Source organism: Rhinopithecus bieti, unplaced genomic scaffold, assembly GCF_001698545.2.
Source record: "Rhinopithecus bieti isolate Rb0 unplaced genomic scaffold, ASM169854v2 scaffold_12155, whole genome shotgun sequence".
NCBI lineage: Eukaryota > Metazoa > Chordata > Mammalia > Primates > Cercopithecidae > Rhinopithecus > Rhinopithecus bieti.
Window position 1 is genome coordinate 1,250,200 of NW_016807423.1, and position 16,480 is coordinate 1,266,679.

The 16,480-nt window shown below is 42.1% G+C and overlaps 1 protein-coding gene across 5 annotated transcripts in view; it reads left to right on the plus strand.

Moving 5' to 3' along the window:
• Positions 1 to 16,480, plus strand: part of GPBP1L1 (GC-rich promoter binding protein 1 like 1) — a 67,682-nt gene that overhangs the window by 16,892 nt on the left and 34,310 nt on the right. For all 5 annotated transcript variants that reach the window (XM_017881780.1, XM_017881779.1, XM_017881782.1 and 2 more), the window contains exons 2-3: positions 10,600 to 11,643; positions 12,694 to 12,808. In XM_017881780.1, the coding sequence (XP_017737269.1) occupies positions 12,749 to 12,808 (60 nt within the window). In that variant the 5' untranslated portion in view covers positions 10,600 to 11,643; positions 12,694 to 12,748. The remainder of the gene's footprint in view (positions 1 to 10,599; positions 11,644 to 12,693; positions 12,809 to 16,480) is intronic.

Below are 16,480 nucleotides of genomic sequence, written 5' to 3' on the forward strand. Positions count from 1 at the left end.
AGTTTAGAACTTTACTTGATGATGTTAAAGAAGACTGAAATAAGAAATTGACCATTTGGAAGATTTATTATGAAGATGTCAGTTCTCCCATTTTAATCTAGATTTGTTGTTATTCCAAGCAATGTCATAACAAGATTTTCCCCCTTAAATTTGATGTAGTTGTTTTAAAAATTATTTATTTATTTATTCATTTATTATTAGAGACAGAGTCTTGCCCTGTCACCCAGGCCTGGAGTGCAGTGACACCATCTCTGCTCAGTGTGGCCTCAGCTTCCCAGGTTCAAGCAATCTTCCCACCTCAACCTCTTGAGTAGTTGGGACTACAGGTGTGAACCACCACACACAGCTGATTTTTGTATTTTCTTTGTTGTGGAGATGGGGTTTCACCATGATGCTGAGGTTGGTTTTGAACTCCTGAGCTCAAGCGATTCTCCCGCCTCAGCCTCCCAAAGTTCTGGAATTACAGGCATGTACCACCGTTCCTGGCCTGTTTTAAAATTAATATTAAAGAGCCAGAGAGGCTGGGCATGGTGGCTCATGCCTGTAATCCCAGCATTTTGGGAGGCTCAGGCAGGTGGATCAGTTGAGGCCAGGAGTTCAAGACCAGCCTGGCCAACATGGTGTAACCCCGTGTCTACTAAAAAAAAATGGGCATGGTGGCACACGCCTGTAATCCCAGCTACTTTGAGAAGTTGAGGCATGAGAATCGCTTGAACCTGGGAGGCAGAGGTTGCAGTGAGCTGAGATCACACCACTGTACTCCAGCCTAGGTGATGGAGTGAGACTCTGTGTCTCAAAAAAAAAAAAAAAAAAAAAGCTCGAGAGCCAAGAATAGCCAAGGCATTCTATAGGTATATTATGAGGGGAGATGGCCTTGCTCCAATACATATCAGAATATTATTGTAAAGGTATAATAGTTAAGACATATGGTGGTAGTGTCAAAATATGTAAATAAGCCAGTGGAACAGAAATTTGGAAGCAGATCCGCACATACATAGAAACAATTTATGATACAGCTGGCTGTATAAATCAGTGAAAAAAGAATACTTCTGGTGAAATTGGACCTGGGTCTCATACCATATACAAATCATTTCCAACTGATTGAAGTCCTAAATATGAAAGACAAAACTTAAAACTAAGAAGTCAATATAGGTAAATTGTTTGGACCTTGGAGAAAAACTGTTATAAATAAGACACAGAAATGTGAATCATAGAGGAAATGACCAGCAGCTTTGATTGCATCTAAATTAAGAACGTGTGCTCATCAAAAGACATGGGAAAGAAAATCAAAAGATAACCTTTGAAGTGGAAAAAGGTATTTGCAACTCATAATCAAAGGATTTGTATCTGATTTATTCTCTTGCGTTAAATAAGTAAGATCAACAACCAAAAGAAGAATGGTAAAAAGAATAGGTATCTTATGAAATGGGAAATACAAAGACCTGATAAATAGATTAAAAGACTACAGTAGGTGATCATGTTATACCCACCAGCAAAGAATAACCTCCAGTCTGGCCATATGTAGTTTGATTGAAGATGTAAAGCAGATGGAATGCTTAAAATGCGCCGATGATGGTGAAAACTGGTTACACCTTGTTCGAAAGTATTATGACGTTACCTTGTGAAGTTGAAGATGTACCGTCCTACTAGTCACCAAAGCATTTATTCAGGAAATATTTATCTACTGTGTTCCAGATAGTGTTCTATGTGCTTGGGATCAGTGGGAGACAAATAAAGATAGGTTGATGACCAGTGGTATGGGGAAATACTGAAAAGGAGTTCAGATTTGGGCCAACTTATGTTTTTCATTTTTATGGACATAAGATCTAAGAATGTTACATACTGTTTGTTATAAATCAGTGCCACTCCGTTCTTTGAATCCTTTTATTTACTAAAAATCACTTCACAATCCATCAAAATATTTTTAATGATCCCTTAGCTGAGAACTACATTATGTTCTTTTTCTATTTTGTGCAATACACAGATTATAAACTATCCAGTTAATTTATGAAGTCATGTTACTTAGTCATTTTATCAATTTTGGCAGAGGGTGGGGGGATCATACCCAAAAGCCTTTACCCTGAAGAAGACTTTCAAATGACTAAACTATGTCTGTTATTGTTTTACTTAAAGATACTTTATGGAGCCAAAATTAAACAAGGCTGGTCAAAAGTCAGATGCTGCATACTTTTAGATTTTCGCATAGAGCTATTAAATCCCTGGGCTGGCCGCAGTGGCTCACACCTATAATCCTAACACTTTGGGAAGCCGAGGCAGAAGGGTCCCTTGAGGCCAGGAGTTTGACACCAACCTGAGCAACATAGTGAGACCTCCATCTCTACCACCACTGTTGCTGGTATGCACCTGTTGTCTGAGCTACTTGGGAGGCTAAAGCAGGAAGATTGCTTAAACTCAGGAGCTTGAAGCTATGGTGAACTATGATTGTGCCAGTGCACTCTAGGGCAGCAGAGTGAGACCCTGTCTCCAAAAAAAGAAAGAATAATCTCTGTATTTGAGCCAAACTTAAATGGTGTTACAGAGAAGACAGTGCTTAATTATTTTATGTAGTATAGATAGAATGGAAACTATTTCATGGTTGAAGATGTGCTCAAAATTATGCCTTTGACAGAATTAAAATGGTATATCAATGACATATGGAGAATGTATTGAAATTAAGTGAAGTTTTTAATTTTTATTTTTTAAGACAGGGTCTCACTGTCACCCAGACTGGAGTGCAGTGGTACAGTCATAGCCTACTGCAACCTTGAATTCCTGGGCTCAAGTGATTCTCTTACCTCACCCTCCCAAGTAGCTGAAACTATAGGCACCTACCACCATGCCTGGCTAAGTTTTAAATTTTTTGAAGATACAGGGTCTCCCTATTTTGCCTAGGCTGGTGAAGTTTTTCAAGTTAAGGGCATTAAATCGGCCATTAACTTCCTCAAGAACATTTGTTCAGCCTAACATGTAGATGCAGGTGTTCTGTTTTGTTTTGTTTTTGTTTTTGAGACAGTCTTACTCTGTTGCCCAGGCTGGAGTGCAGTGGTGTGATACTGGCTTACTGCAACCTCTGCCACTCCCCAGATTCAAGCAATTCTTGTGCCTCAACTGTCCAAGTAGCCAGGATTACAGGTGTGTGCCGTCATGCCCGGCTAATTCTTGTATTTTTAGTAGAGATGAGATTTCACCATGTTGGCCAGGATGGCCTTGAACCCCTGAATTCAAGTTATCCACCTGCCTCAGCCTCCCAGAGTGCTGAGATTACAGGCTTGAGCCACTGTGCCTGGCTAGGTGTTCTGTTTTTAAGTGTGCAATTTAATTTATTAGGTACTTAAAAATTTGTAAATATTCCTACAGTATTTTGAATACTATAAATATATTCATTCTTTTTTCAGTGCAAATCTTTTGTTCACTGTCATTCATCAACTATTTCTCTGCAAACTTATTTATGCCTATCATATACTAGTTAGATTAACTTAATGTGAATATTTTGAAAATAGAAGGGCACCAGTCAGAGCTGTGGGGAAAAGGTAATTTTCTGTGGGTTGAGGAATAAATGGGGGAGTGAGGAAATAAAGACAATAAGGGTACACTGTTCTGTATAGATTTTTGTTAAGACTAGAGGGCAGGCGGGGTGGCGTGGCTCACACCTGTAATCTCAGCACTCTTGGAGGCTGAGGCAGGTGGATCACTTGAGGCCAAGAGTTGGAGACCAGCCTGGCCAACATGGTGAAACTCCATCTCTACTAAAAATACAAAAATACAGGTTACACATGCCTATAATCTCAGCTATTCGGGAGGCTGAGGCACAACAGTTATTTGAACCCAGGAGGTGGAGGTTGCGGTGAGCCAAGTGGCGCCATTGTACTCCAGCCTGGGCAACAGAATGAGACTCTGTCTCAAAAAAAAAAAAAAAAACCAAAAAAACAAAAGACTGGAGGGTAAAGCACATCAAGGATATACCTAGAGCAAGATACAGGCTCTAATAAGGGGGTTTGTTTTAATTTGGAGAATTGAGTACAGTTTTTTGTAAATTGAGTGGACCCAGTATAAATAGAAGTTGAAGTTAACAGAAGGAATAATTGGTGATGCTACTGGACTCTGGAGAAAATGAGTGGTTGAAGCCAACAGCACTGGTAGTGTTGTATCTAGGTAAAAGGAGTCCGAAGTAGAGGTAACTGAGATAAGGCCCTTGGCCAGGGAGGTGCTCTCCTAGCAGTATAAACTTAATTATAAAATACAAAATTAGGTCATGTTGTGAAGTACTGAATAATGCGCCTGACATATGAGGTGCCTGATAAGTTGGAGGTTTTGTTTTGAAGAGGTAAAATATTTGACAAATGTTTATGAATGAATGGTTGTATCAAGTATTCAGATACAGGGAGTTTGTAGAGAGGGAGCAAAAGTACTTTCGTAATCTGAAAAGGAATGGTTGATATAGGGCAATGTTTGTATTTAATATTAACATCGACTGCTTTATTATAATTTTTTTAATTATGGGAAAATACAAAATTTACCATCAGAACCAATTGAAAAAGTGTGCAATTGCCATGGCATGAAGTACATTCTCAGTGTTGTGCAACCATCACCGCTGTGTAGTTCCAGAACCTTTTCTTACCCCAAACTAAATTTTCATCTATATTAAGCAGTCACACCCCATTCCCTCCTCTTCCCAAGCCTTGGTAATCACTGATCTGTTTTCTAGCTCTGTGGGACTGCATGTTTCATATAAGTGAAATAATACAATTTACAGTTTTTGTGTCTGCCTTCTTTCATTTAACATAATATTTTCATGGTTCATCCGTGTTGTAGCTTATATCAGTACTCATTTCCTTTTTTATAGCTGAATAATAGCCTGTTGTGTGAATATACAGTATATTGTTCCTTCATCTGTTGATAGACAATTCGGTTGTTTCTGCTTTGTAGCTATTGTGAATAAGGCAACCATGAACGTTCAGTTACAAGTATTTGTGTAGACATGTTTTTATTTCTCTTGGATATATACCTAGAAGTAGAATTATTAGGTCATATGGTACCTCAGTGTTTAACCAGTTATTCACAGTAGCTGCACCATTTTACATTTCTACCAGCAATACATGAGGTTTCTAATTTCTCTGCATCCTTGCTTTATTATACTTTGTAAAAATTTATTAAACTTTTGAATCCTTACCATATGCACGGTACCATGCTAGGTACATGCTATATGTGTTTCAAAGAATAGCAAATCAGGATTCTTAGAAGTGACAAGTTTTTGGCCTATTTTTGGAGCTAAGATAAACATTTATAACTATCCTGGAAGAAGTGAGTGTTAGTGGCCTAGTAGGCACAATTAAAGTACTTTGAGGCCGGGCACGGTAGCTCACGCCTGTAATCCCAGCACTTTGGGAGGCCAAGGCGGGTGGATTACCTGAGGTCAGGAGTTTGAGATTAACCTGACCAATATGGTAAAACCCCGTCTCTACTAAAAATACAAAAATTAACCAGGCGTGGTGGTGGGCACCTGTAGTCCCACCTTGGGACTTCTTGGGAGGCTGAGACAGGAGAATTGCTTGAACCTAGGAGGCGGAGGTTACAGTGAGTGCCACTGCACTCCAGCCTGGGTGACAGAAGACTCTGTCTTTAAAAAAAAAAAAAAGTACTTTGAAGACTTCATTTTCAGAGGCAGGAATTACTTCCAGATAAGAGAATTAAAGGAGACTCTTTGGGCTGGTTTTGAGGGCTGGGGGAAAGGCTTATTTCTTGTCTCTTAGACTGAGGAATTTAAATCCTGTTATATTGTTGGTGGGAAACCAGAAATTTTTGAGCAGAGTAGTAATATAATTACAATCTAAGTCTAGGAACAGAGTGTGGCAACCAGTAGGAGAGGCTGAGGCAGATGGTAGAAAGAGACTAGTAGTGCCTAAAAAATTAGTTTTTTAAGTTGGAGAGTAATTAGACCTTGAAGAGTCACAAGTAACAGATAGAAAAGAAGTAATGAAATAAACAAGACTTGTAAACTTCTCTCTCTTTTTTTTTTTTTTTTTTTTGAGACAGAGTGTCACTCTGTTGCCCAGGCTGGAGTGCAGTGGGGGCGTGATCTCAGCTCACTGCAACCTCCGCCTCCCGGTTTCAAGCGATTCTCCTGCCTCAGCCTTCTGAGTAGCTGGGATTACAGGTTGTGCACCACCACACCCGGCTAATTTTATATTTTTAGTAGAGACGGGGTTTCACCATGTTGGTCAGGCTGGTCTCAAACTCATGATCTGCCTGCCTCGGCCTCTCAGGAGTGCTAGGATTATAGGCATGAGCCACTGCACTTGGCCAACTTTTTCATCTTTATACTCTCCTTAGATTTTACCTATTCCCCAACTTTAAACATTGTCTACCAAATACTGACAATTACCAAAATTCTACCAGTAGAACACACCTCTCCTTTGAGCTCCAGAGCACATGCTTGACATCTCCTATTAGAAAGAATCGGCCGGGCGCGGTGGCTCAAGCCTGTAATCCCAGCACTTTGGGAGGCCGAGACCATCCTGGCTAACACGGTGAAACCCCGTCTCTACTAAAATACAAAAAACTAGCCAGGCGAGGTGGCGGTGCCTGTAGTCCCAGCTACTCGGGAGGCTGAGGCAGGAGAATGGCGGCAACCCGGGAGGCGGACCTTCCAGTGAGCTGAGATCCGGCCACGGCACTCCAGCCTGGGCGACAGAGCGAAACTCCGTCTCAAAAAAAAAAAAAAAAAAAGAATCTTGATTTCCCCTCCAGTCTAGTCTTTCATGTTATGTTTTTCTTTGTGAGAGTCTCCCTCTGTCACCTAGGCTGAAGTGCAATGACAGGATCTCAGCTCACTTCAACCTCCCGAGTTGAAGTGATTCTCCTGCCTCAGCCTCCCAAGTAGCTGGTATTACAGGTGCCAGCCACCATGCCCAGTGAATTTTTGTATTTATAGTAGACACGGGGTTCACCATATTGGCCAGGCTGGTCTCGAATGCCTGACCTCAGGTGATCCAATTGCCTCGGCCTCCCAAAGTGCTAGGATTATAGGTGTGAGCCACCACGCCTGGCCATCTTTCATGTTTTTTAAAAGTTCTATGAGGCCAGATGCATTTGAGACCAGCCTAGGCAACATAGTGAGACCCCATCTCTACAGAAGAATTTTTTTTGTTGTTGTTGTTTGAGTCGGAGTCACGCTCTGTCGCCCAGGAGGAGTGCAGTGGCGTGATCTTGGTTCACTGCAAGCTCCATCTGCCAGGTTCCCACCCTTCTCCTGCCTGAGCCTCCCAAGTAGCTGGGATTACAGGCACCTGCCACCACGCCTGGCTAATTTTTTGTATTTTTAGTAGAGATGGAGTTTCACCGTGGTGTTGATTTCCTGACTTCGTGATCCACCCACCTCAGCCTCCCAAAGTGCTGAGATTACAGGTGTGAGCCACCACACCAGCCCAAGAATTTTTTTTTTTAATTAGCTCAGCATGGTGACATTCACCCGCAGTCCCAGCTACTCAGAACCCTGCTGTATTTTCTCAGACCAAAAAAAAGTAGTTCTAAGAGAATTTTAAATGATGTGTTTTTTCTTCTCAGAATTTTTTAGTAGTAAGCAGAAGTCTCCCAGTTAACCATTCTGTAAAACTACCCACAGCCCTAAAAGGCATCACTAAAGATCTTTAATTTAAAATTTGCTGAGCAAAGTAAGTTCATTACAAAAACTTCTGACTAATAGAGAAGATAAAACAAAATGCCTGTAATTCCACCATCCTAATAAAACCATTATTAACATTTTGGAAATTTTCCTTTTAGTCTGTTACTTCCAGAACAGAAATTTCTGTTATCTATCTTCTTCATTTTTTATTTGTTCTATTTGATCAAACGTCCCCACTTTTAGTGCATCTCCTCTCAACCACATACTGTGCACATACATGTGTAGGTCACACTCTTTACACTTCAGGTATCCCAGCTTGTTAAGGGTGATGGGTAATTGTTACGGATATACAGCAGCCATAGGACCTGTATCAAGGTATTGCTAGTTAGTATTTCTTCTAGTCCTGCCTAAGTTGGGACTCTGGTACAGAAACTTTGGATTCGGTGTGTAAAACACTGAAAAGGTGATGGTGTGTGTCAGTTGGAAAACTGCAAAGTACCTAGTGGTTATTGAAAAGAGGGAATTGTTTATGTTGAAAATTGAGGCATTTTCCTTTGTGTCCAACAGTTTTATACCCTAATAGATGATTTATCTCTCTGTCTTGAACTTCAGGTTTTCTGTGGTTTAAACTAGAATTCTTAAGATAAAAAGTGTGCACCAGACAGTTAATTATATCTTTTCCATAAGGATGCTTGACTTGATTATTTCTCTAGAATAACTTCACTACAGGGACAGTTTCATGTATCTGTTACTGGGAGTTACAGGTATAGGCCTGTATAAAAACAATTTTGGGTTTTTTTGCCCTTTTTTTTTTTTTTTTTGAGACAGCGTCTGGCTCTGTCACCCAGGCTGGAGTGCAGTGGTAGGATCTCGGCTCACTGCAACCTCTGTCTCCTGGGTTCAAGTGATTCTCTTGCCTCAGCCTCCTGAGTAGCTGGAACTACGGGCATGCACCACCACGCCTGGCTAATTTTTGTATTTTTAGTAGTGACGGGGTATCACCATGTTGGCCAGGCTGGTCTTGAACTCCTGACCTCCAGTAATCCACCTGTGTCGGCCTCCCAAAGTGCTGGGATTACAGTCATGAGCCACCGCACCCGGCCTAATACTCTTCAGTTTTACAAGTTTATAAAAAGAGCAATAAGTGAATAGTCATCTTGTACCCATCACTCAACTTGAGAAATAATGCATTACAGATACAGTTGAAACTCTTTGGGACCTCTTTTTTATTTCCCTTCCTTTTTCCCACAGAGATACTTACTATCCTGAATTTGGTATTTCTTTTTCCCATGAACTTATTCCCGTGAACAATATAGTGCAAGGCTGCTGAATTGGATATATGAGAAGTATCTTCCAAACTGAAATTTACCAGTATAGACCAGAATTGCCCATAGATGCAAATTTTCTTTTCTATCAAATAAATCTTTCTGCAGCCAGGCACAGTGGCTCACACCTGTAATCTCAGCCCTGTGAGAGGCCAAAGCAGGAGGATTGCTTGAACCTAGGAGTTCAAGACCAGCCTGGGCAACAAAGTGAGACCCTGTGTCTACAAAAAAAATTTTTTAATTAGATGGGCATGATGGTGCACATCTCTAGTCCCATGATTTTTTGCTACTCGGGAAGCTGAGGTCTCTGAGAAGATTGCTTAAACCTGGGAGTTAAGGATGCAGTGAGCTATGATCAAGTCACTGCGCTCCAGCCTAGGCAATAGGGTGAGACCCTGTTTCTAATTTGAATCCCCTGAAAGAATGTTGAGAACTGGCCGGGCGCGGTGGCTCAAGCCTGTAATCCCAGCACTTTGGGAGGCCGAGACGGGCGGATCACGAGGTCAGGAGATCGAGACCATCCTGGCTAACATGGTGAAACCCCGTCTCTACTAAAAAATACAAAAAACTAACCGGGCGAGGTGGTGGGCGCCTGTAGTCCCAGCTACTCGGGAGGCTGAGGCAGGAGAATGGCGTGAACCCGGGAGGCGGAGCTTGCCGTGAGCTGAGATCCGGCCACTGCACTCCAGTCTGGGCGACAGAGCGAGACTCCGTCTCAAAAAAAAAAAAGAATGTTGAGAACTTACCAAAGAAATTTTTGTTTCACTCAGTGCCTAACAAGTTAGATTATAAAAGTTTTAAATCTCTGAATTGAGAGCCAGGTATCTAAATATATATATATATACACACACACACACGCAAAATACTATGACAGATATCTTAAGGATCCTAGCTGTGGCTAGTACTAAACAAATAGGTAGTTGGTGACTTTGGTAATATACCAGCAAGCTATGTGGTTCTTTGACCACTCATGGCAACCTGTTCTATTTATGAGAGAAAAATCTAGATCTGAAAGACCCATTAGTTTGCATTTCTGAATACCTTAGACAGCTGTTTGGAAAATTTGGCCTCTTGAAGTGTTGAGATTACAGGTGCTTTTATATAAAAAAGCAAACTCCAAGCCAGGCACGGTGGCTCACTCATTTAATCCCAGCACTCTGGGAGGCCAAGGCGGGCAGGTCACAAAGTCAGGAGTTTCGAGACCAGCCTGGACAACATAGTGAAACCCTGTCTCTACTAAAGATACAAAAAATTAGCTGGGCGTGTTAGTGCACACCTGTAATCCCAGATCCTTGGGAGGCTGAGGCAGGAGAATCAACTTGAACCCGGGAGGGGGGGGTTCAAGGGGGCGGGGAAGGGCCCCTTGGCTCCAGGTTGGGGCAAAAAAGGGGAAATCCCTTTCCCCCCCCCCCCAAAAAAAAAAAACCAAAGCAAACTGTTTAGGTGACTTTTCTCAAATCCTTAAAAAAGATTTATATCCAAGTCATCTTGTTGGTATAGGTGGTGACATACATCCATAGTGTCTAAATTGGACTTAAGGGTTTTTACTCTCAGGGCCTTGATTTGATTATTAACTGTGTCTCATTTTAGCAGATATATATGAGATAGTGATTTTGCCTCCTGTGATTTTATGTTTTGTTTCTTCATTTACAGAGTGATAGATTCGTGTGGCCTTTCAAATGATTGTGAAATGGTGGAAATGGATCCAAAATAATAAGTGACTTCTCTACCAAAGCAGTAGAAGATTCTCCATATCTCCTTCCAGTGGCTTAATTCAGATTTTGGGAAGGAGCAGAACAAGTGAAACACAGAAAACCGAAGAAGAAATCCTCATTTTGGAACTATATCTCTCCTTGACTATTTCTTAATACCCATCCCACCCATCTTTCTAATGTTTTAACTTTGCTCTGAATATATAAATAGTAAAGGCCAAAGACATAGAATATACATTTAGAAGCTTTATACCAAGAAATTTGCCTTGAAAGCTGCTGTTTGTGGAGGGAAAAGTGTATAGCAAATTCCTGTCTGATATATTTTATTTTATTTTTTTTAACAAAGACAAGATTTATGTCCCTAGATTTTGAAGGTTAAGGCAAATATAAATACATATCTGCACACTATTTTTTAGCAGTTGCGTGAGTAAGAATAATGAGATTTGTATTTTAAGGACTTTGTCATGTGGATGTTTTGGAGTTGACTGCTCAGATCTTTTATAGGGCCTTAGTATTTTTGATCTATCACCTTGATGACATTACTTTTCCACACTTGAGCCCATCTGTCTTTCTAGCTATGACCTTGTTATGAACAGTGTTTGCACTCGGTGCAGATATCCATGTCTTACCTAATTAAGCAACATCATAGTGCCATAACTCAAGGAAGTTGAATGAGGTGAACATAGATACAGCTCTTTCCCCTTCCCCCCTTTTTTAAATGTAACAAATACTTTTTATATTCCCCTTCCCCCCTTCCCCTTTTCCCCTTTCCCCTTTTGGAAACGTGTCGGGAACCAAATAGTTTAAGATGAGCAGTTGAGGGGACTGAGAGAGTGATCCACACAGAACCTGGCTTCTTTGTGCTTCATCATAAGTCGTGCTGCCGGCCAGGTTACTTAAGCACCCTTTTAACAGGAAAACCTCGTGGGAGATCCAGCTGGCCAACTCGAGTTCAGAAACAGGACCACAGAGGTTACACTCTGGGGTAAATATCCATGTGTCTAACTTGGAAAGAAGACTCTGTGTATATGCATCATAAAAAATACCTACTGCTTTCTGATGTATTTAATTTTGGAGAATATCAGTGGGGTGATTTGAAGACACCAACAGATCTCAGGAAAACTGATGCTAGTTGGTATTTGAAGAAATTAATGTGAACTAAATAGAAAAGCTCTTGAGAGGTTGTATCGTCCTTCTCTAGGAAGATCCCCCCCACCCCCCTGCCCACCGCTTGAGGCAGGGTCTCACTCTGTCGCGCAGGTTGGAGTGCAGTGGTGCAGTCTCAGCTCACTGCAACCTCAACCTTCCCAGCTCAGGTGATTCTCCCTCCTTAGCCTCCAGAGTAGCTGGGACCACAAACGTGTGCCACCACACCTGGCTCCTTTATTATTTTTTTGTACAGATGGGGTTTTGCCATGTTGCCCAGACTGGTCTCAAAAACTCCTGGGCCCTAGCGATCCACCTCGGCCTCCCCAGGTGCTGGGATTACAGGTGTGAGCCACCGTGCCCAGCCAAGAGTATTTTCTACTGCTTTTGCTAGAATTTACCTGAGTACTTGAAGCAGATTAATCTCTTTTCATAAGTGTCTGTGGTTTTAAATAGATGTTTAATTCTTCAAGTTCTTTGATGTAACAATCAAGAATTCATTAGCTTCCTTCATAAAACCTTCCAGATTAACTGGGTGCAGTCACTCACACCTGTAATGCCAACACTTTGCGAGGCTGAAGCAGAAGGATCTCTTGAGGCCAGAAGTTCAAGATCAGCCTGGGCAACATAGCAAGACCTTCCTCTACAAAAAATAAAAGTCAATCTTCCAGGCACATGTTACCGTTTTCTTTTGTTTAGAACTTTTGTTTTAACAAAAATTACTTTTATTTAGAACTTCTCTGAGTTATAAGGCTTGGTAAGTAATCTATAAAGAGGCTCAGAGGGCAGGTCTTTCTGTAAAGAGGAATCTTAGAATAAGTACAGATTCCTTTACACATTGGTATCACATTCTTATAAACATTAGTGATTTGAGTTGTTTTGTTTTCAGATCCTGGCCATGAGGTTGGATGCCTCACCTTGCTGAAAGGAGACACTGGACCTAAATGGCGCAGCATGATTTTGTTCCTGCTTGGCTAAATTTCTCAACACCACAGTCAGCTAAGGTACTGTTCTCCATTCCTGTAGTAACTTCTCAAATACTAGAGGGTTTGGGGGTGGTTTTTGGTTGTTTTTTGGTTTGGTTTTGTTTTGAGACAGGGTCTCCCTCTGTCACCCAGGATGAAGTGTGGTAGTGTGATCACAGCTCACTGCAACTTCGGCTTCCTGGGCTCAGGCAATCCTCCTGACTCAGCTCCCAGGGTAGCTGGGCCTACAGGCTGCATACCACCACGCCCTGCTAATTTTTGTTTTTGTTGTTGTCGTTTTATAGAGATGGAATTGCACCATGTTGCCCAGGCTGGTTTTCAGCTCCTAAGCTCAAGTGATCTGCCTTCCTGGACTTCCCAAAGTGCTGGGATTACAGGCGTGAGCCACTGCACTCAGCCCAGTCCTGATGTTTTTTAATATATTCAATCTCGTCTGAGGATTTCAAAAACATTTTCATAGACGATAGCTTTCTGTTAGAAGGATGTAAGTAATTAGGCAGTCCACATGAGTGTGTACCTTAGTACCTTATTACTGCCAAGTATCTCACTTTTTTATGTTTCTTTTTTTCTTTTTTTAAGTATCTCACTTTTTTCATTACATCCTAAGGCTTTTCTCATTACATGACACAGTTAAGTCTTGTATTAGCTGCAGCACACTTTGGAGATTAAACATACTTGCTAACCTGTTGTCGAGGTCAAAGGGGCAGAAGTAAAAGGGGAATGGCACTTGGGTAAACAGACCTTTGGAGTGAACACACATTTGTTTATGGCAATAGATGAAGAGAAGGAAAAGGTAGAGACAGTGATTGTTCAACTACTACATGGATCTCAGATTAAATTCTAAAAACTGTTTTAGAGGCATTAACCTACTTAATAGTTTCAGGGGAGGTGTGTGTTGTATTAGGGGTAAACACAAATGGAATTACCAGTTTATATAGATTAAAGCAGACCTAGTCACAGTACACAAAAGAATCAGCCTGAGTTATTGATGAAACGTTTGGGAAGCTAGTAAACTTAAAAGCACTTCCCATATTGCCAACGAATAGAGGAAGAATGAAATAGGTAGGCATTCTCAAAAAAAAAAGGCCTACCTTTCCTATTTTAAAATGTGGACTTCGGGAAGGTGCTTCTGGTCTCATCTAGACCCATGGTCTTTTCTCTAAACTTCATTTTGTTTCAACTTTATTTTACTTACTTATTTTTGAGACAGGGTCTCTGTCATCCAGGCTGGAGTACAGTGGCGTGGTCATAGCTCATTGCAGCCTTGAACTCCCGGCTCAAGCAATCCTCTCGCCTTAGCCTCTAGAGTGGCTGGTACTACAGGCGAGCACCACCATACCATGCCTGGCTAACTTTTTTGTTTTTCTTGTGGAGATAGAGTCTCACCATGTTGCCCAAGGTGTTCTAGAACTGGCCTCAGACGATCCTGTTACCTCAACCTCTGGAAGTGCTGAGATTATAGGCATGAGCCACTGTACCAGCCTAAACTTCATTTTGAGATTTTTGTTTGTTTTTTTTATAGAGACAGGGTCTTACTCTGTTGCCCAGGCTGGAGTGCAGTGGTGCGATCATGGCTCACTGCAGCCTTGACTTCCCTGGCTCAAGCGATTCTCCTATCTCATCCTCCAAGGTAGCTGGGACTATAGGCGCACACTACCACTCCCAGCTAATTTTTTGTGTTTTTTTGTAGAGACGGGGTTTTGCCTTGTTGCCCAGCTGGTCTTAAAATCCTGGGCTCAAGTGATGTACCTGCCTCAGTCTCCCAAAGTGCTGGTATTACAGCAATGAACTACCACACCCGGTTCTAAACTTAATTTCAAATTGTCTTAATGAAATTTGCAGGATCTCATAATTGGCCTAATCTGACCCAAGGCTTGGAGCTAGTGGGCTACATGAAAAGTATACAGATCTATCAGAGAATAATAATTGTTTTAGCACAGTGAACTAAGTAAAAAGAATTAGAAGACATTCTTTCATTTTCAAAACTATAGTAAGCAAAGTCCTGTGGTTTTGGCATAAGGATGGACATAAAAGGAATATAATAGAATAGTGAGTTCAAAAATAGGCCTGTAGAGGCTGGGCTCCGTGGCTCATGCCTGTAATACCAGCACTTGGAGAGGCTGAGGCAGAAGGGTTGCTTGAAAGCCAGGAGTTTGAGACCAGCTTGGGCAGCAAAGTAAGACCTTGTCTGTACAAGAAAAATTTGAAAAAAACTAGGCAGGTGTGGTGGCGAATACCTGTCATGCCAGCTACTTGGGCGGCTAAGGCGGGAGGATCACTTGAGCCAAGGAGTTTGAGGCTACAGTGAGCTATGATCAGGCTACTGTACTCCAGTCTGGACGACCGAATGAGACCTTGGCTTTTAAAAAACCAAAGAAAAGGCTTATGTATGTATTTTGTTGATTTTTGACTAAAGTACAAAGGTAATTCAATGAGGAAGTGATAGTGTTGTGTTTTTGAACTAGAAGAACTAGCGTCTATCTGTATGGGGCGGGTTAAAGAACCTCAGCCTTTGCTTCATACACAGAAAATTAACTTGAAATGGAACATAAGTTAAAACTTAAAACCATAAGGCTTCTTTTTTTTTTTTTGAGATGGAGTCTCGCTCTGTCGCCCAGGCTGGACTGCAGTGGCCGGATCTCGGCTCACTGTAAGCTCTGCCTCCCGGGTTCACGCCATTCTCATGCCTCAGCCTCCCGAGTAGCTGGGACTACAGGCGCCCGCCACCTCGCCCGGCTAATTTTTTTTTTTTTTTTAGTAGAGACGGGGTTTCACCGTGTTAGCCAGGATGGTCTCGATCTCCTGACCTCGTAATCCGTCCGTCTCGGCCTCCCAAAGTGCTGGGATTACAGGCTTGAGCCACCGCGCCCGGCCAAAACCATAAGACTTTTAAGAGAAAACAGGAGAAAATCTTTTTACCCACTCGAATGGGTAAAATATTGGCAAGGATATTGATAGTAAGAAAAATAAATGTAAACATGCCCTGACTTAGGTTTTCCTTGTCAAACATACCCATATTTTCATGGCTTTATGGACTTTGGTCTCTATAATTTAAGAATGTCATAGAATAGGCCAGGCACAGTGGCTCACGCCTGTGGTCCCAGCACATTGGGAAGCCGAGGTGGGCAGATCATGAGGTCAGGAGATCAAGACCATCCTGGCTAACATGGTGAAACCCCGTCTCTACTAGAAATACAAAAAATTAGCCGGATGCGGTGGCGGGTGCCTGTAGTCCCAGCTACTCAGGAGGCTGAGGCAGGAGAATGGCATGAACCCAAGAGGCAGAGCTGGCAATGAGCCGAGATAGCACCACTGCACTCCAGCCGATGTGACAGAGCGAGACTCCGTCTCAAAAAAACAAAAAACGAATGTCATAGAATAAAATTCTTTGAAATAGGAAGGGAGGCCGGGCGCGGTGGCTCAAGCCTGTAATCCCAGCACTTTGGGAGGCCGAGACGGGCGGATCACGAGGTCAGGAGATCGAGACCATCCTGGCTAACCCAGTGAAACCCCGTCTCTACTAAAAAATACAAAAAATTAGCCGGGCGAGATGGCGGGCGCCTGTAGTCCCAGCTACTCGGGAAGCTGAGGCAGGAGAATGGCATAAACCCGGGAGGCGGAGCTTGCAGTGAGCCGAGATCGCGCCACTGCACTCCAGCCTGGGCGACAGAGTCAGACTCTGTCTCAAAA